We start from the raw sequence: 21,201 nt of genomic DNA on the forward strand, positions 1-21,201 counted from the left end.
GTTTGCGCAATTCTGCTTTTTGACTAAAGCTGGTAGGTGATCGTTGATCTTTGAGGCCTATTTCTACCAACGTAGATTAACTTTAATCTTGGATTAACTTACTCTTTATCTCTTTCTAATTTTTGGAACTAGAATGAGATAACAAGTAAATTAAACCGAGATTAAAGTTAATCTAGATTAAAGTTGATAGAAACAGGCCTAAATCCCAGCGAGAAACGATAATGAATTCGACATCAATTCGACGTCGAATCGACATCGAAATGATGATTTCGATGTTGAATCGATGTCGATTCGATGTACTATTTCTCACTGGGATACGCAACGCGAATACATGTCCGATCTAAGCATTCTAAGCAAACCTATCGTGCCTTCGAAGAGACCGCTTAGTTTTGACGTGTATAACGGGTGTCTCCATCTCGCGGGATCTACTGATGATCCAAGCACGAGTCGTCGGTCGGTTATAGTCCATGACTTCTCGTGAAATTTACAATTCCCTTTGGATAATCTGCGTAGAAGAAAAAAAAATATCATGCGGCAGATGAGAAAATCCCACGATGTAAAAAGAAAACTGTATAATGTATGATGAGGTACGAACGGTTGGAAAGTCGTAGGAGTCGTTCCACCAAATTGCGGCCTCGGCCATGCGATCCGTCAGCGACGCTGAGCTATTATCTCGGGCAAATCATATGACTCCTCCGCACGTGACTTTATTTACAGTAAGAGTCTTATACCCGCGCGAACATGTATGGTGCAGTTCCGCGTGACATGATAGACGCAGGTCCGATCCGCGAGGTCCGATGCGATAACTATAGACGACGGGCCGTGGCTTTATGATGCCGTTGCTCGATAAGCTGCTACCTGCGAGGAAGAGCAGTCCGCGCGAAAGTGCCGAGAGCCCAGTGTCCAGCGCGCGAACAACTGGGAATGATAGGTGAGCAAGAGAGATCGCGCTACTCCATTTCGGAGCGCGTTTTTGCTCTGTTTTCGCCGTTTTCACTCGTCGATCCCCCCGGAGCGACTGGCGCAGCATCCATCGCGTCGTCCGCGCTGTGCCTGTTGCGTTATTGTAACATAACACGTTTCGATCCTTCGCCAGTCATATAACGTCATTCTGCATTAGCGCCGGAGATAAAGACAGAATTTTTCGCGCTACGGGGAGAAAGCGGAGCGAAGTGCATTTTCTCTCCGCATCGACCGGACAGCGGAACAAAAGTGACGGCAGCGTCGTGTTGACTCGGCCGGCTGATTGGAAGCTTGAAATTTTGTAATAAAGAGTAATAACGCTTTGTGCCGTTTCCCTAACCTGCTTCATTGCGATTACTTGGCTCCTTCTCCTTCCTTGCATCTGCGACTGTTTTACCAACGCGACGTCAGAGTGAGCGCGCCGACGACGAAGCGCTTCGAGGCTTCTCCATTCGAGGGAGATATGAAGGCTTTATCAGAGTTTTCAGGCTGACTCTCAATTTTTATGCTGCACGTGCATACACACATTGACTTACTCCAGCTTTTATTACTGAATCGTTCAATCTTTTTTTTATTTTCTTGCAATTTTAGTCTAACCTAGGGAAAAACTATTGCAACCTTTGACTATATATAAGTATGGACTGCTAGTAGCCTATTTTTCATTTATTTTACCATTAGAGCAAGTGAGAGGTTCCGTATCCAATATGACAACGATCTGTAGCGCTACCAAATACCAAAAACCCGGGAGTTTTAAATACCATGCGGTATTATGTTCAGCTGTGTGCGCAGATATAGAGATTTATCACATGTAAGTGTGTGTCGTCTACTAGCATAACGTCACAGTACAGGTATACACACACACACACACACACACACACACACACACACACACACACACACACACACACACACACACACACACACACTTATCTGTGATAGCGTCGTACATTAGTTCGCCGTTTCTCGTTTAGTATCTTGTAACGTTGCAGATGTTGACTCAGTAAACTTAGTTGACTACGGGCTACTAGCAGTCCATAGTTAAATAGTCAAAGATTGCAACACATTATGCAAATAAATTATATAAATAAACATGTCTTTACACGAGACTCATTAAAATAATAATAAGAGAAGTAATATAAAAGTTGTAACTCTCTGAAATATTTTAATATAAACTTTCATTAGAATTTGAAGATATTTTACTTTTTGCCGTGTTGAAAATCCGACATTTCAGACCTTTTACATTGCGAATTATTTTTGTTTTTAACGATTTCAAAAATTTTATAGAGAATATACTATTTTAGGTGGAAATATTTTACTGTTTGCTTTTTTTATTATTTTGAGTATTTGTTTTTGATTCCGTTTTATTTTTACACAAAAAATATGTACATATTAGCAGTAACAACAACCAAATTGAAAATAATTTTAGTATTTTAATAACAATACACTAATAAAACAAATAATATTTTATTAAAGCAAAAGCGTGACGTATTTGTTTCATTAATATATTCTGTGTTGCGCCAATTTTAGGTAACTTGTCCACGTAGCGTGGGTTATCGATGGCTTCTTTGTTTGTTATATTATTATATTTGTTATATTTATTGTATTTGCTATAAACACAATGTATTTTCTAATTATTATTAGACCATAAGAACCCAGAAAAAAATGTTTCATGTAAAAACATATATAAATGTATATAAAATATGTCCATATATGTTTATATTAGTTTTCTATCTTTTTAGTGTGACTATTATTTTTTATATCAAACAGAAATTTTACAAAAGAAAGGATAAACTAATATAAATATATATATATGGACATATTTTATATATACTTATACATGCTTTTATATGAAACATTTTTTCCCGGGAAAAGATTCTGAAAAATAGAAAAGAACACTTAGATACAAGAAAGATTATTAAATATTAATATATATAAAATAATATATATATATGTGTATATACACTATATAATAATAGATATAATATATCTTACATGGATCTTTGAATGCGCTGATCTTCATGCAGCGCGTTTAACAATCTAAGATCATATTTAAATATTATTTTTATCGTTACAATATATTTTTTAGAATAGAATAATAAACACAGCTTTTCTATCTGTTTCTTCTTTTTAACAAAAATACGCAAACTTATACTGATATTCTGCTCGTTTAGATATGCTCTCTTAAATAAATTTTAATGTGAAAAGATTAATTATGTTTATTAATACAAAAAATTATTAATTAATTTATTATTATTAATAAATATAAAATTTTATTTTTATTTTATTAAATTTTTATTATACATATATATATTTTAACATCTTGCATGCAAACAAAATTTTTCAAATAAACTGATACATTTTATTAAGTTATTGTAGGAATTCCGTGTTGCAAGTTGGAACGGATCAAGTACGAATTTTGCTATTTCGAGAATGTGAATGGCGCGGCAGAAAACTTCTCTTTGATTCGATGACGATACAAAAGCACCAAAATAAAAATGAAGCCGTGTGTACTACGGTGAATAACATTATTAAAGGAAAATGTGAGACACCTTTTAACATAGGAACTGCTCGCGAGTTTGAGGTAATCATCGAGTTTTATATATTATTTATTCACACACATTTATAGTCAAACACACATTATAAACAGGAACTTAATCAAATAATATTCAAAACTGTAATAATAACAGGGGAGACTGGAGTAGATTCGCAGCAGAGGTAGGTACGCAAATTTTTATTTGTTTATATACATCGTTTATGTTATGATTTTGTTTATGTACTTATTGTGAAAAAAAATAGTTTAAATGGAATCATAAAACATTTCTTTTAGTATAAAAGTACTTATTTCTCATTTTTATAAAAATTGGGCAAATATTACAGGTAAAACCAAGAGAAAACTAATTTGAGCACATTAAAGTTTTAGATATCTGGAACTTTTTTCCTGACATTTTCTATCAAAAATGAATGAACTTAAGTAATGTAATATTAATTAGAATAAAAATTTTTACAGATATGTGATACATTGATTTGTGTAATAAAAGTAAACTTTATTTTTTAAATTATTAAAATTGCAAAAATGAACAGATGAAATAGGTTTACTAATTTACTTAATAATATGTTCTTATTTCTTTCGTATTTTTTGTTGTGTGCATATATACGTTAATTTATTTTAATACATAATAATATTTTTATATTTATTTTGTATTTTTTAATTTGTTCTGCTCATATCAAGTACGTTATATAAAATGTTATTTTCCTTTGTTTTAGAGTTTAAATAAAATTGTAAGTACTTAAATATTATATATGGTATCTTATTGTATAATTTCTTAGTTTAACGCTTTGTACAGTGTATAATTATATGTATTTTATGTAGTACTGATTTGTCCGGAGCTGCTAGCGCACCTGCTCCGCTACCGGAGCAGATAATTAGTCATGCTGCGTGTTGATGTTGTAATTATTACAGACGAACTCTATGGTTTACAGTATCGTCGATAGGATCTAAATGTAAAGGAAGATTGTCTCTATTATAGCTACATAGTCAATTGCAACAATTAAATATTTAAAATTATTTTATCACTAAAATTCTAAAAGATTAGCGAACCTGCCCGGGTCTCCGCTAATAATAATCTTATAAATTGTAAGACTCTTTAATTTATTAATATATATGTATGTAATATATGTATATACGATAAATATACATGTTATTGCATTTTTAATCATGCAAAAAAATTTTATTGTTTTATTCTACTTTTTACTACAGCAATTATTATTTTTCTATTCCTATAGATAAAAATATAGTGCAATCTTTAATTACACGGAGATTAAAAAAATTTTTTTAATTAACTACATTTACATTTCTGTCTATAAATATTGAACATTGTTAATAAAATGTAGCATTTAACTTTTTCAGCGGGATAAAACTATTGAAGATGACGTAAATCTTCTGAGCGAAATGGTGTTCGGCACGGTAGCAATGACGTACAGAGGATCGTCGTTTAAAGTAGGTTCGATAAAATAAATGCTTTTAAACTTTTTCACAAAAATACGTGGAGATTTACTTTTTATTTATTTCATATAATTATATCATATAATTTTTCTTTTTAATTTAAGGTACATTTAATGAATTCCCCACCATGTATCATGTGCACAAAGATCTTTCCGGCGACTGAACATGGCACATGCAAGAGGTAAACCATACTGTTCTGCCATTTTTTTCTATTATAGATTAATTCTGTATTGTTTTATTATAGCGAAAAAGTTTCGGATGAAGGACTCGGTCGGTCCATGCACATAGATTCTACTTCCAGCAATACTAGTATGCGATCATTTCGTAAGTATGTAGACGACATCGTTATTCTTGTATGTCACAAAAATTTATTTTTTGCAAGAAAAGTGGATTATAAGGATAAGTTTACACACATTTTTATACTTATAGTATAAATTTTAAATTTATTTTCCTTTACACAATAATTTATTTAATCCCAGACATAATAATAACTCAAACGTGACAAATACTTGGAAGAATTTAGGTAGCGCCAGAATAAATCCTGATTAGGTTTCTATTGCAGAATCCCGGCCGAGCTCTGGCAATCTGTCGAGTAACGATTCGCACGTGGGTCCACGAAAGAATTCGACGTGTTCGAGTATCGGCAGTGGCTGGGACATAGACATAACTCCACCGACGGGCAGTAAGTTCATGCCAACGATTAGAGCGATTCATTGTCGGGAGTGCATCGTAGCTCACGCGATGCTGATCCAGGTTCGCAATCGTTGGAGAGTAATGGATCTTCCGGGATTGGCAGTCTTACCAGCTTGCGTAGAAGATGGTTGAGGGCAGTCTCTACTTCCCTTGGGCGATCAGACTCCGACGACGCCTTCGGGATGCAGCACTGGAATGAGAATGGAAGCGACGGACGTGATGGACAAGCAAAGCGACACAAAACCAGGCTGGGTTTAACGATGTTAGTGCGATTGGCTCAGGGTCGTGAAAGGTATAAAGTTATGTTACGTGTTTTCTTTTTTATTAAAACAAAAAGAACATTTACATTTGTGTGAATTACAGACACTATTTTAAATTATTTTAAATAAGAACTTCTCTCATTATATAATTGAGAAAGTAAATATTAAGAAAATAAATGTATACCGTTCTAAGTAAAAAATAATTAACGTTTGAAGAGAAAATTGAGAGACAATTTATCTCACGACTTATGTTAAGTTCACGTTAAAATTAATTTATATTAATAAAATTAGTCTATATTAATAAATTACATTAATTTTATTTATTTATTTATTTAATCTACTAAAAGACGTTTTATCTCTCTTTTTAAATAGAGTAATATAAATAAATATAAATATACATGCCTTCAATTATAAACAATTGATAATTGTTAAAGACGAAAATATTTCTAAATTATAGCCAAATAAAGATGCGGCTTTTAGAACACATGGCTCTCTTAGAAGGGATGCTCGATCGTTTGCGATATTTTTGCATCGAAACTAGCAACATCAACTGCAAGAGGATGCAGTTAACTGATAGAATGTGCAATGCGACGTCCCGATTTGTCATTTCGCTGTTGCATATACTTCTTGATATTGATGTTAATACCCGCACGCCTCTACTGTGGCACGACGTTCTACTTAACTCCGTGACGGTGAACGAGAAGACAAACACCCTGCATCGCAGTTTGCAACAGATGTGTCAATTGTTCGACGAAATCGATACAAAATCAACAAATTTGTGAGTGTAGGCGCGTAGATCATGGATTGCGTGAATTGAAGTCTCGATATTTATTTCAGCGTCTTTCAGTTTTCTAAGCACCGTGGTAACTGCCGTATTAACGTATCATCTTGGCTGGGTGTACACCGTATTATCTCCTAACGATCGGCATATGGTAAGTTCAAAAAATCATAGCAAAGAGAAAGATTCTTGGAATTAAATGCAGAAATAGTATGAATTAAATATGATCAGTTGAATCAGCAAATCAGAAAGATAATAGAATGTTTTAAAAATGTATTAGCAGTATATGAAGCATTCTGACTTAATAGATAAAAAGAGAATTAAATAAATATATAAACTTTATGTATTATTATTATTATATTTTTATAATAATAATTTAATAAATAAGTATATAAAAAGTTTTATATAAGGATTAATAATAAGTTAATATACATTAATAAAATTATGTTAACGTATATTATATCAAATATTAATTACTAATCTCACAAGAATTTATAAGATTTCCGTGATTAATTTATTCCTGTTTTCAGATCGAGAAGCTAGGTGGCTGGTATTCTTGCAATCCATTGTGGGCACAACTTGGCGATCTGTATGGCGCGCTAGGCAATCCCGTGAAAGTAGCACATACCGTAGTTGCAGGCGACCCTCGCAAAAGTGATCTAATTAATTCCGTATTGTCGTTCCTATCTTACTTCATCCGCAGCGGGACGATACGAAAGTGTCAGGAATATCGTTGCACATCGCAGCAAGACGTACAGATGGCGACGGATATGCTGGAGCAGGCTCGCAGCAAACGGCCGTACCTATTCAGTAACAGGAGGTCGATGTGCGCGTTCAACGAACGAAGAGACGCCTCGATTCGCAGACGCGAGTCGCGCGTTTTACCGTCGCGCAAGTCGGCACAGCCGTCCGAAACCGGAACTGGCGATGCGCAATGCACTCTACGGTATCCTGCGGAACGATCGAGAATCTCACGGTCCGTCAGTCCCCTGAAGCGTAGCGACACCATGAAATCCGGCCTTGACACGCTCATGACGAAATCGACCGAAGCGCCGGTGGACCTCAAGTTTCCAGTCAAGGAATTTCCATCGCGTGAAAATCACGAGAGCGAAAAGTACGAACTGATGCAGAAGGATCAACTTAAGGACGACAAAGAGAATTTTAAGGCGTCGAGTGAAGTAAAAATAATCGTTAGTGAGATCGGATCGCAAGAGGACATCACGTCAAAAGGTTGTCAACCGTTAGATTTCCCTCAATTTCCCTTGCGAAGTTTTGAGAAAAAGCTGGGGGCGCACAATGTCGAAGAGAGTCTTGCGAGCGGAAAGGCTGAACTGCATTATTTGAATAACAACGTAGATCCGCTCAAGATGTTCTACAGCAGACCCGAGTTACCGCTTGGCGCGAACGGTGGCTTTGTTGACGAACTTAAGGAATCGCAGGTCTTCTTCACCCTCGGTGGGGAAGACAAACCCGCGAAGTTACCGTTGAGGCCGCGTCTCGGCAGCAACTGCCAGTGTTCTTACACTTTCACGAGATTACCTAGTACATCCGCGCAACTTCCGGAGGGTGTACTGAGGAAGATCATCCAGCGAAACTTTCCCGAATCGTCGAAAAGCATACAACCGCCCCCGGGAACGACATCCAGTATGGGTGCGAGGTCCATAGGCTTTTGCTTGAAGTGCAACGGTCAAGGATATGCTGCCTCGCAAGATTATGACAGCAGCAAGCAGTTATTGGAGACGCCGACGAACGCGACGGAGGTGTTGCGGACGTGTGGAAGTTCTGAAGGCGGCAGAACCACGAGGCTGTCGCGATCCAACAGTCTTGAGGCTCTGATGGAAGCTAACAGTGTCGTGGAGTTGCCAATGCCACAGTCAGTGAATTGTCGAAAAATAATATAATACCCGTTAAAAATAAGTCTCTATGTGATTTCTTTGTGGCTAAAATCATGAAATTATGTTAATTAAAAATTAGTCAAAAAAATCTAGATTTTTGGACTGTAGGCACGACGAAGTTTTCCATCTTAATTTCACATTAGAAATTATCACTTCGTAACGAAATAATTTTTTTATTTTTTTATTTTTGTCATTTTTTCATTTGATTTTACAATAATTCAATAATAACTGTTGTTACAGATCGCAGAAAATTTCACAAGTCAAAACTGGATTAATTAAAGAAATGGGCTTCACGAAAACTCTTATACGAAATAAGGCGATGAATGACGAGGCTAACATAAGTACAGGCTACACGTGGGGTTTGGTGCTACAGGGGATAACTAAGAAAAAGAAGAGGAGAAAAAAGAAGAAACTATCAGAGGATGAGAAGGACAATTCTGAGATTGAATCGGAGGAAAAGTGGTGGTCGTACATGCGGGATGAAGTTATGGCCACCGCCCGATTTCCGACGATCGATCAACCGGTTGCGGAAGCACTCTGCGTGCTGGCCGATCTGGACACGTGGCACGTCGGAATCTTGTCGAATAATGCGCCCTGGCAAAGTCCTCCGCTACCTGTCGGAATGTCGCGTCTGGTGTCAAATATGCTGGAATCTTTCGCCTATGTATGGCGAAAATACCACTCTCCTACTCATGTAAGTTTCTTGCCATCTCAATTCGATCCAAATTTCCTTTTGTCTCTTTTTTTTCTAAATCTTTCCTGAGTAAGTAAATATTTAGAGTCAAACTCTGTCCTAGTGCATAGCCATTTTAGAAGCTAAACTGAGGGATTTATGGTTGAGAAGCGAAGTCTTGGCGGAGATGATGATGTCCATGGAAGAATCCGACGCCAATGTGAACAGCTTAACAAACGCTCTTGATCTCGATGCAGCCGACATACCACTTTTACTCGCGGTCGCAACCACTCATTCTCCGGAAATAGCGCAACGATTTGGTCTTACGTTAACTTAAATCCGTTGTTAATATCGGTTTATTTCTACATTATTTTGATAGATATTTTCTGAGTAGCGTACCAATATATGATAATATCCAAATTAAAAGAAAGACTAATGAATCTTCACAGAATAACATAATCTCATAATCAATGTTTGATTATGAAATTACATAATACCTACTCATGCGCGCGTAAATTAAATTAGATTATAGTTATGTAAGATTTTATTCTCGCGTTTAGTCATTCGTTTTTGCGTTTTTTAAATGAATTGCGTTCTTATAACACTAGCTGATGATTTTTTACTAATTAATATATGTATTGTATATATATATATATATATATATATATATATATATACTGTCCATATTTGGTTTTTTACACGATTCAAACGAATTTACAATTGTACACATTGAATTAATAAATTCTGAATAAATTTTTTATCCTATTGTATATTTTTTTATTTTCAAACCAGAAGAAATTTTTTAAATAATTTTAATTAATTATTTAAATAAATGGCATTATTTTATTAATCTGCAAATAAATAAAATGCAAATAAATTTTTTACCATAGATCAAAAACAAACTTTAATAAAACAAATTTATCTGTCCCTCGTTAATTGGAAATTTTTTTAACACATAGGCAAATTTTTTTTTTAATTCATTGATTAATCAATTGCATTGTGCTCAAATGCAACTTTTCTCTGTGCATAATGCGATAATGTGATCGATCAATGAATTAAAACACTCGCCTTATCTCGAACTAGTAATAATAAATAACGTCATGCGATTCGGTTGTTTCATTTTTTTTGTTATCATCCGAAACGTTTAAAAATTATGAATAAAACGTTTAAAAATTATATCTAACTAAATTTTCCTGTTGTCTTTCTGTGATATTCAAAGTGAGACTCGGCGTCGATACAAATTGTTTCAAGAAACATGGAGATCTGTCCCCGTGATCCGTGAGCTGACACTGCAATAACTTGTTGACATTTGGTTTCGATACTAACCATATTTTTCTTATTCAAATTTTACTTTTTAAAAAACAAATACTGATTATCTTTATTATCTTAGACCTAAACAAAAGCCTCAGTTGTCGATTATTGAGGCAAAAAATAAACTTCGGGTGAGTTTTGTTGCCAAAAAGAAAAATTATTACAATTGTATTTGACAATTGTATTTAATATTCTAATTTCTTATTTATTTGGTTTACTTTTTTTCGAAAAATAAACATATTTAGCTAGGTCATGATGAAAGCTGCAATTGCTGCTGCTGTTGTATCCCACAACCTACATGCTACGTAAGTTTAATTTATATCATTATATTTATTTGTTTATTTTAAAAGAATAAATCAAAGCAAATAATTTTCACAGAAATATGTTCAGCCGGAGGTACCAAAATCTTTTGCACCTGTTCGAGTAAGTAATTTTTAAAAAATTTAATAAATAATTTGACATTTCCTTTATAATTTTTAAAAATAATGTATATTTATGCGAAATTAATACCAAATGAATATATTTTTGCTCATTTGCCGCTACTAAACTGCCTCTGTAATTTTCTCTTTAGTATTACTGGAAATCGAACGTACCGATGGATAAAGACACAACGTATCGTCTCTCTTATTGGGAAGGTCCCGGAGCCATTGTCGAATCTATTCGTCCTGAAGATAATCTAACATGCGATGACGCGCCAATGTCTGATGAAACGACACACAAAGTATGACCAATATTTTGCATTTAAAACGACTCGTTGACTAGAATCTGATTGCTCTTCCAGATGAGCTACTTTGGCAATTGGTGCGTGAAAACAGATCCGCCAATAACGCCATGCGACAGGCAATGGTTGGGTAGAGGTCCGATGGAAGACGTCACGACGCACAAACACGATTATGCGTGGAAAAGCGTAGAGCGCCCTGAGCTCATGAAGGCGCAAAATAATTTGTATCTTCCCTGTGCCGCTTTGTCTGGTAATTCCCATCACTGGATAACAATATTTATCTATTATAATTTTAATTTTGAAAAACAAAATGTATGACAAAAATATACTAGTCAATTAATTAATAACAACATCGCGGGTGGGAGGCAGATGATACGACATATCGCTTGAGTTACTATAACTCCTCCTGCTTGCTTCCGATACAATCTTATGCGCCTATTAAAAAATATGTCAAATCGGATGTGCCGATGGAAGGTTGTACGACATACAGGCTTAGCTATTGGCCAAACGAGGCTCCCGTAAAAGTAAGTTTCAATAACAGTTTCAAAATTTTATTTTATTTTATCAATTTTTTAAGTTTCTTTCTTATAATTGATGAGTAATTTAAATAATTTTGTGTATGTATTGTTTAAATATAATTATATTTTGAACGATTTTTCTCAAATATTTACTATGTACAATATTTTTTTAATTGCATTAATAATTTTTACACAGAAAAAAATGATATTTGTGTTATTTAAGAATAATTTTCTTGAATAGGAAGGAAAAAATGTTGGATACACTAAGAAAAAAAAATACTAGATTCAAATAAATATTTCTTTGAATAGTGCTAATAACATATTTTATAGAAAAGCATTAATATTTATTTAAAACAAGTACTATAGTTTTCTATAATTTAGAAAATATTACTTGTTTGAAATAAATATTATAGATTTTCTATAATATTTTCTAAAATATGTTATTAGCACTATTTAAAGAAATATTTATTTGTATCTAGCAATTTTTTTTCTTAGTGCAGAAATACTTATGTTCAAATCAAAGATTATAATTTTCTTAGAATAAAATAATCAAAATAATTATATTATATTAAAATAACAATTATAGTATTGAAATAAGACTGTAATATTGTTAAAATTCAAGATTTTTAAATTCTTCTAAAAACATTACATATTATATTGCGTATACATATATAAAACAATGAACGCGTTTATATGAGTACATAGAACTTAATTTGACACTTGCTTTTTTGTGTAGTGATTTAAATAAAAAAATAAATTCTTTTTCTCTACTAATTAACTAGAAATATCAGATACATGTAATTATTATTTTCTTTGTAGGAGGAAATGAAATGGACTCAGAAAGGAGAATACCATCACCCGGTGACGCCGATGGACGGATGCACGACTTACAAACTGAGTTACTGGCCGCACTGCGGCGAGAAACCTCCGGAACCTTTCAGCCGCGAGGAGCACGAAAACTTGTTAAACGCCGGCTGCTGCTTCGACGACAACACCACGTATCGACTCAGCTATTTCGGGTGCGGCGGTGACAAGCCGCCGGATCCCATTCGCCAGTCTGGCAATATGATTTTCTCGCCGTGTCCGCTCTCCCACGACACCGTCAATCGGGTGTGCAAACGCTGAATCGTATCTTCACGGTGAATTCGACTCGTGGATGATACACTAATTCGGGTCGACGGTTTACGCTCTCGAGTGCATTATGCGGCGGTTACGTGATAATTTTCTCGAATTGCTCAACAGTCGTTGCATCGCCGCGCAGATTGATTCGATAGTCTTCTTTCTAGCTAGCCATAACGCTATTGTAGCGAATTGAGACAACAATGACTATTCCCTTAAAAATCGAGGACGTCCGCCGGCTTCGGTTGTTTCAACATCCCGGACTACGTCCGCGACGAGACAATCCCTGTTATTCGCTTAGAACTTTTCATAGCTGAAATTGCACGAGCAGCTTTTCAGATAATAGATTGCAATTTATAACAAATCAAAATTCTAAATATTCGAATTTCCGAATTATCGTTTGCAGTTGAGTTTCCTGGGCAACTGGTGCGTCAAACCGGAATCGCCTATGACACCTTGCGACAGGCAGTTGCTAGGTAGAGGACCGATGCAGGAGGAAACCACGCAGAAGAACGACTACACGTGGAAACGCGTGATACCGCCGGCGGAGCACCGACCCGAGAACAATCTCACTTTCTCGCCCTTGCCGCTGGAATGTAAGTCTTTATAGAGCCGTATATGAAATAATATTGCCGTAATTAGCATCTTTGATATCTTACTTCGTGTTTGTCGGTCAGAGAAAGTACTATTTCTTCATCCAAAGAGATGAGAGCGCGCGCGCGCGCGTGCTGTTCCTTCTCTGAAAGGAATTTCAGACATCGCCTGATGATCCTGCCTCGTAATTTTTTTTTTCATTTCTAACGTATGATCATGTTGCAGCCTGCACGACCCACAAGCTGTCTTATATACCGAACGAATGCCTGCTGCCTATTAAAACGTACGCACCCATACGCAAGTACCAGCCGTCCGGCGTTCCGATGGAATCCGAGACCACGATGCGACTGAGTTATCAGCCGGTGGAGCCCGCGGACCAGGTCGAGAAATCATGGGTTGCGGCTACGCCTTATTCATCCGTCAATCCCATGGAGGACAATACCACGTACAATCTAAGGTTCGAGCCTCGCTCTGTATCTAGTCATTTAGCAATTTAGAATCTCATGCTGTGTGTTTTTGCATACCTCGTCAATTAGAATTTCACGATTTATGCGTCAATATTCTTCGACAGCTACATGCCGCCTGGAACGCTCGTCCCCCTGCCACCTTGCTCCGCCTTTTATCCCCCTGCCAACGCCTACGAAAGTAAATCCTTAAGACATTTTTCAAACCTTCGCTCTCTCTCTCTCTCTCTATCATCTTTCCCGTAGCGAATAATGACAATTACCATTGTTACTACATTTTAGTGCCATTGCAGCAGTCCTGCCCCGCATCATGAATAGAGAGTAAGTAAACAAGGTGTGTGCGAAGCGAGGATAGTCTTAATATGTTAATACATGTGTATTTAATCCTCCCCTTATGTACGGTATTTTGCAGAAGTCACGCGAGCGCAGACGGACGTACAGGCGTTTGTGCCTGTCCCGACCATGTACAATGTTCCGATAATAAAATGTCCTTGTGCACCGCGACTTTTCAATAATGCGTTAATCCACGCGAAAGATCAGTAAAACGGTTAAGGCAATTTCACAATCGCGCCTCTACGTATTATCGTAATCACGTTTCAGCCGGGATGTGTAAAACGTTTTTCTCTCTCGCCAACAACCGCCGCACTGTAATGAAGCAACAATTACACAATGAGGTGGTACATTAAATGTACCACCTTATTCGACGTAACGGCGATTACCGCTACGTAACCTGGTCTGGCATTAAGTATTATATATAACGATTACATCACAGTTTGACATTCTGCGATAATCGATGATCGGTTCATTCCGCGGCCGTATCTTGCGTGAGAGATGCGCTCGTCGGGCACCTTTATACGCGCGTTAAAGCGACGGTAGAGAACATCGGCCCGTATGTACATAATAATCAAGAGCCTCCAGGCATAAGAATGCGAATTTCATATCGCGTCGGAAGTCAACGGCTCCTCGCCGGCTCCTCTACGTGAAAGTAGTTAGCATATCTATCCGTTTGCGTAATAATCTCGGGGTGTCTTCCTTACACGCCTTCGAAGCAGCAGATCGCGGGGAAAACCAGGAGGAGGCACGCTATCCTACTGCAAATGCTCAGACTTTATTAAGAAATTAATTTCGCAAGAATTGCGCGCTGCAAAACTTAGATAATACATAACATTATGACACGTATGATTTTTCGGCTTGATTGGACGGCTTGCTCTCCCAATTATTCATTTATGCACGTGACTAATCTAACCGGATCTACTTTCGCTAAATTTCATCTCCGCAGCCAAATATTGATTAATTAAATGCTAATGTGAAACGATACGACATTTTCTAATATATAAATATATAAATCATCACACACACGCATTCATGAACTATAGATCTATAAGTATTAGTTCAGTTCATTTCCAGCCATTCTTCGAATCATTTGCAAACAAGTTTTGTGTGGGAATATAATTATTATTTAAACGCTGCATCTTCTTAGTTTTTCTTTAAAAAATGAAAAGACGAAAACGGGAGAGCAATCCGAAGGCCGCGCAACAACAAACGTGTTGCGCTAATCGGAAGCGCACTCTCTGGCTATCGATCGTGGGCTGTTGCGATGGCATTATTACGCGCATTCTGATGCATATGTATGCATATTAGAAGTGTGTTCCTCGCCCATTGTTTTGCTGGTCTCATAAAAAAAAACTGCGAAACCACGTGCACCCGAATGGAAGATCCGGCTCCGAATCGCGAAGCGATACACGAAAGTTTCGAATCATCTGCGACGCCTTCCGCGAAGTGAAATAAAAATAATTGAATTCGAGAAAAAAATCCACTCACGTTTCAGTATTATGTGAAAATTACAAGTGGATATAATTTGCCTTACGTACACATGAATTCTTTTTTTGCAGGCCTATAAATATGTATCGCGAAAATAATCTTTTATGAAGCATAGTAATATTTAAGATTAACGGCGATACGAGTAGATTTATTTATTAATTCACCTAAACCTCGATTTAGTTATTTAGTTTTATCGTAGATAAAATCAAGTGCGACAAGTTTCTACAAACAATAGCGATTGTCAGAAAGTTATTGAAAGAATGGCAATAGACCTCAGGCCAAGACTAAGGTCACGTGTGATAATGCGACAATCGGGGCAAGATGCTTCTTGGTATCGGGATTTCAGGGAGGTCTCGACACAAACTCTTACGAAGGAAGCGACTATCCCACACACGCATTTACTTCGACGGATATGTAGGTTCTTTGCTATAAAGCATACGAAGCATCTTTCGAAGCCCATCGCCTCCTCGAGTAGGGATAAAGTGAGAGTCGGTATAAAAGGGGATTTCTTTCCTCTCCTGGGATCGCAGTCGATCTCGTTCGTTTGCGACTATCTCCGTGCGTTTGCCATACTCCCGTAGCACATTCACGTCTATCCGTTTTGTTGACGAGGTGCACATCTATCGAGTCAGGATGAAATACGTGGTAAGTAATTGTGAAGGGTTGCCTTCCGAAACGTCAATTAAGCGCGATGTGACTCTGCCTCTTCGGGGTTGAAAAAATAATTTCGCATTCTTTGTATTGTTACACGTGTATTGTTCACTCTGTCGCAGAAAAAATACGTTAATAATCAATTTAACTAATGTTAATTTGATCCATATTTATTTTACTCAATTTTTTTGGCGATCTTTCTAATTTCAAGGACAGATACAGTAAGTTTATATTAAAATAAAAAGTTAATGTTAATTGAGAATAATAAACCATGATTTTTAAATGCTTATTAATTTTATTTTATTATTTATTAAATTTAATCAAATTTAAAATAGTCAAAAAATGAAAAAATTATATAACATTTTTTAAATTAAAAAATTTGCTTAATGAAAGATAAGTAGTGAAAAACGTGACCCTTGTAGAATCTTAAGAAGCCGCCATTGTCATCGATACATTGCGACAACTTGCATTTATTAATTTATATGCGTGAGATGCATCGTTGAAATGACGAAACAAGAACTGCGTGGGATTAAAATCCTGAAGCCTTGCATAATCCAGAGAGAATGACATAAGTTTATACTTTATTTTTCAGAACTACTTTTTCGAATATTTAAACATGTTCTCATTTATGGTACAATTTTTTTAATACAATAAATAACGTTATCCATGTACGTCATATTCAAATTATCACAATTTTTCCTTTCTTTTTTTTAAACTTTCTTAAGCTCTACAATTATCTAATTATTTTGGGAATTAATCATAAATTCAATACAATTTTAAGAGCAGTAGCCGCTATAAAAATTAATTTGTGAAAATTAATCGATGAAATTGATAGACGGACGAGATCGCAACGGAACAAGCAATGTGATATCAAAGAATAATGTAGAAGGGGTTCACGGTAGGTTGGATAAAATGGGACGGGCCCAACTGTGCGAGTTTGCGGGTCAGGAGTTAAATGACCCGTGTTGGCATTTGCTTCTCACTTTCACTCATCTCCTGAGAGTGCATCGCCCGATTTCGTAGCAGAGAAACCGATAAATCCACTTTGGGCTTCATTTTACACTCTTCCGCGTCTATTCTCATCGATCATTTTATCCGTTAATCTCATAATGCCGATTAGAAAGGGAACGAATTGATGTAATCCGTAATCTTGTGATATAATGCTTAATGATGTACGCACATGCGTTTTGTAACCTAATTTTGAAACATACGTGTAAGTTTTTTTCCCGAGATGTATCTCAATCGTGCACTCACTAACCAAGAAAAACTAACATCCGTAATTTTTCAGGCGTTAGCAGTGATTCTGGGATTGGCAGTGGCGCAAGATTCAAATTATCATCGCAACTACCAGCAGGATGATGGACAACATCAGGCTGATATCAGACGACCAACAAGCACTACGCCCATTCCAATCTTGCACTGGAACAAGCAGCAGGAACACGATGGGACTTACAAAATAGGGTAAAATCACAAGTATATTTTTTCTAAAATTAAAGAAAAGATAATCTCTTAAATTATTATAGTAACAATGCCAGCTATAACTTTTTAAAATAATTAATATTGAACAATTGTAATATTATATATACATAAGATATGTATCAAAATATCTTTCTTTGAGTCTCTTACATCACGTATGCAAAAAAAAATTTGGCTAATGATCCAACATATATATCCCAAAGTCATGTCATATACTGAAATCTTCACGCGAGTTCCACGTAATTCGATTCCGAAAGCGAATTGGATTACATGGAATATTGGACCCAGTATTGGACCGCGGCGTTATATATCTGATGCCTCGAATTCGTGTGAATATTTCGCCAGCGCGCACTTTAACATTACGTAACGCGGATTGATCCGGCTTTCTGGGCCGGCCGTTTTTGCGCAATTTGATTATTTAACATGCGGACCGGACGATTTGGATCCCGCAGTTACGAAACGGGCAACAATATCATCGCCGAGGAAAGCGGCTACATTAAGACCATTGGCGAAGGTGAAGACCGGGCGGAGGCGATCGTGCAGCAAGGCACCTTCTCGTACACGAGTCCCGAGGGACAGCTGATCACCATTCACTACACCGCCGACGAGACCGGCTTTCACGCGCAGGGCGATCACATTCCCACGCCACCGCCCGTTAGCGCGGAGATCCAGAAAGGCCTCGACCTCATCTATGCGGGTATTCGTCAGCAAGAGGTAAGTATATACTCACGACCTTTCCTCTTCCGTCCAACCCCCATTATGCTCTTTCCACGATCACTTTTAAATCGCACCACTCGATTCCACGAAGCTCCACGCTATGGGTATCCAATTAACAATGCTGCAATAAAATGCTGGCACTTTTACTTGCACAATATTAATTTAAAGTAGATTGAAAATATGTTTAATGCACTACGGGTAGCAATAAACTATTTGCTCATTGATAAGATAAAATTACGAGCACTAAAAGATACAAATTAAAAGATAATAAACTTTATTACAAAAACAGAAAAGAAAACAACTTCAACTCGTAGAGTTTTTTTCAATTTAAAACAAAATTACTAATAAAAAATCACTTGTTATATTATTATTATTTATTAATTTGATAGAAAGTTTAACTATGTCGACGGAGATTCACATAAAAAAGCCATGACTAAACAAAAAAATATATACATTATTATAATGACTTAATAAAAATTAAATAAAACTAACGCGTGCATAGAGTCACGTGTAAAATTAACAGAAAATTGTTATTATATGCCCATTCTTGCATAAAAGTTGCACTTAACGTTATTTCGAGTGGATTACCCAAAATAAATAATTCTTATTAACACATAACATATGCAAAAGATATTGACGATTAAGATTCTATTAAAGAAACATTAGAGAGTGTTACATGGCTTTATTAGATATAGAAATATGAGGTATTGAAAGAGCAGCAGACTCATTCAAGATTTACGTGACGGTATAATAGCATGTAAAATTTTACTACTTCATTGCACGTTAAAGTCCATTCACAATTTTCTGTCCTCGATTATCCCCACTTGTTCCTCTTTTCTCTCATATCCTTCTTCTTATCACCACCGTTCGCGTCCATGTTCACCTTTATGGAAGACGTTCTCCGCGATCTTATGGGAAGGACTTCTGTTTCGCCACAGTCAACATAGGTCACGGTTTCCAAGCAGGGTTTGCGAAAAGCCATTCAGTTATCTGCGTACGACGAGCGTACTTGCGAAATCGTGATAGCGATCCATATCGAATGTAAAGGCTAAAGACCGCTATATGGTATGAATGACCTGCGCGAAGTGAAGAAAGAAGGTAGCTACTCGCATACCGTTTCCCTTTCAACTCTCGTCAATTATTATGTCGGTGCGATTGCTACTAGTTCTTACTTTTAACTTGTCGAAAACTATATACTCTTATTTACGTTCCGCAGAAAGCGTGATATCGATGGATGATATCGTGCTGAGATATCTACACCTAATTAAAATTACTTTACATACCGTGATAACTAACGCTGTCAAACGAGTTTGTTTAATATAGTAGCAACTTTAAGTTTAAATATTATTGCACATGCGAATAACAAATCTTTGAATAAAATTTTTTAATGGGGAAAGGAAGTGATGTTGAAAATAGAAATGCAAAGAATTTTCTGGAGACACGATTGCATCTCGTATAATAACAGACAGCGTCAATGGATTTAACGCTTGGTTGGTGTTTAATCAAGCAGCGACAACGTTGCTTCCGGCAAAAAAGTTCTTTTTCTAATAAAAAAGAAATCTAAAGAAAAAAGATTTCCTTTTAATCTTTGAAGCCAATTAGTAACAACAAAAAATCTAATTTACATCAATTAGAGAACAGTTTATAAAGCTTCGGTTTATCTTCTAGGAGGAAGATGCTCGCGCAGCAGCCCAAAAACCACAACAGCCACTGAGCCAGCAAGTCGACAGGCGAGACGATTACAACAGAAAGTACCAATAGTGAGCCCCTCCCCCTCTCCCTCCCGTCGATGTTTCAGCGATATAGCGTATTCGCAGCACTGTATACCGTTATTAAGAAATAGCAATTAAGTTGTTAAGTTACTTTACTCCCATCGCGCCCCAAATACACTTGTCTTCATTCTATGTACATTTGTAGTAAGAAATATCGCTTGTATGGTAAGCTCGACTTCGCTCTTCCAACCTTCCACTGTTGCTCAATACGTCGATCCTTTTCCAACGTAAGATCCCGACATTCTTTGTACGCTCCATTAATAATTAATCCTCTACTGTGTCTTTCTTTCTCTCTCTCTCTCTCTCTCTCTTTTCTATGACGGCGCCGCCACCGCAGGAACGTAATTGTGCTCTTCAGGGTGGGAACTGACATTTCTTGTGTCGCGATAGAAAAAATATCTAGACTCTAGAGAGTGAGCCTTACCCAGCGAAGTGATCTACTCCTGATCACGTTCATTCATGACGTTATCACCTTTATGCTCGTCGTAGAACATTTCTGTCTTTGATGCGAGGACTTGACATTTTGTTACATTTTCAATAGCTTTTTCAAATTATTTCGTTATTATTTTTTCTCTCTTTGTACACCGAGAAAAAAAATACTAGATTCAAATAAATATTTCTTGGAATAGTACTAATAACATTATTTAATAGAAAATCAATAATATTTATTTAAAACAAGTACTAGTTTTCTATAATTTAGAAAATATTACTTGTTTGAAATAAATATTATTGATTTTCTATAAAATATGTTATTAGCACTATTCAAAAAAAT

General features: G+C 36.3%; 3 protein-coding genes across 7 annotated transcripts; all 3 read left to right on the top strand.

Moving 5' to 3' along the window:
- Positions 1-596: 596 nt before the first annotated feature.
- On the top strand, positions 597-10,023 carry LOC105838797 (folliculin-interacting protein 1). Of its 5 annotated transcripts, none has more exons than XM_012684610.3 (12): positions 597-931; positions 3,331-3,544; positions 4,871-4,960; positions 5,071-5,147; positions 5,211-5,290; positions 5,529-5,648; positions 5,720-5,951; positions 6,377-6,697; positions 6,767-6,851; positions 7,228-8,570; positions 8,833-9,286; positions 9,390-10,023. In XM_012684610.3, exons 1-12 carry the CDS (start codon positions 831-833, stop codon positions 9,600-9,602), a joined length of 3,330 nt encoding a protein of 1,109 aa, XP_012540064.2. In that variant the 5' UTR covers positions 597-830; the 3' UTR covers positions 9,603-10,023. The 5 variants fall into 5 exon arrangements, with proteins under 5 accessions (XP_012540064.2, XP_012540065.2, XP_012540066.2 ...); XM_012684611.3 differs by having other exon boundaries at positions 3,340-3,544; XM_012684612.3 differs by having other exon boundaries at positions 9,406-9,510.
- A 608-nt stretch (positions 10,024-10,631) lies between these two features.
- Positions 10,632-15,942, top strand: LOC105838795 (stabilizer of axonemal microtubules 1). The gene is made up of 10 exons (XM_036293823.1): positions 10,632-10,707; positions 10,822-10,881; positions 10,955-10,999; positions 11,148-11,297; positions 11,358-11,547; positions 11,667-11,821; positions 12,635-12,925; positions 13,341-13,530; positions 13,754-13,985; positions 14,100-15,942. Exons 4-10 carry the CDS (start codon positions 11,172-11,174, stop codon positions 14,236-14,238), a joined length of 1,323 nt encoding a protein of 440 aa, XP_036149716.1. The 5' UTR covers positions 10,632-10,707; positions 10,822-10,881; positions 10,955-10,999; positions 11,148-11,171; the 3' UTR covers positions 14,239-15,942.
- A 395-nt stretch (positions 15,943-16,337) lies between these two features.
- Positions 16,338-20,598, top strand: LOC118644039 (endocuticle structural glycoprotein ABD-4). The gene is made up of 4 exons (XM_012684614.3): positions 16,338-16,458; positions 17,753-17,925; positions 18,393-18,654; positions 20,326-20,598. Exons 1-4 carry the CDS (start codon positions 16,447-16,449, stop codon positions 20,416-20,418), a joined length of 540 nt encoding a protein of 179 aa, XP_012540068.1. The 5' UTR covers positions 16,338-16,446; the 3' UTR covers positions 20,419-20,598.
- Positions 20,599-21,201: the final 603 nt, after the last annotated feature.

Source organism: Monomorium pharaonis, chromosome 11 (assembly GCF_013373865.1).
Source record: "Monomorium pharaonis isolate MP-MQ-018 chromosome 11, ASM1337386v2, whole genome shotgun sequence".
In the NCBI taxonomy this organism is placed as follows: Eukaryota; Metazoa; Arthropoda; class Insecta; order Hymenoptera; family Formicidae; genus Monomorium; species Monomorium pharaonis.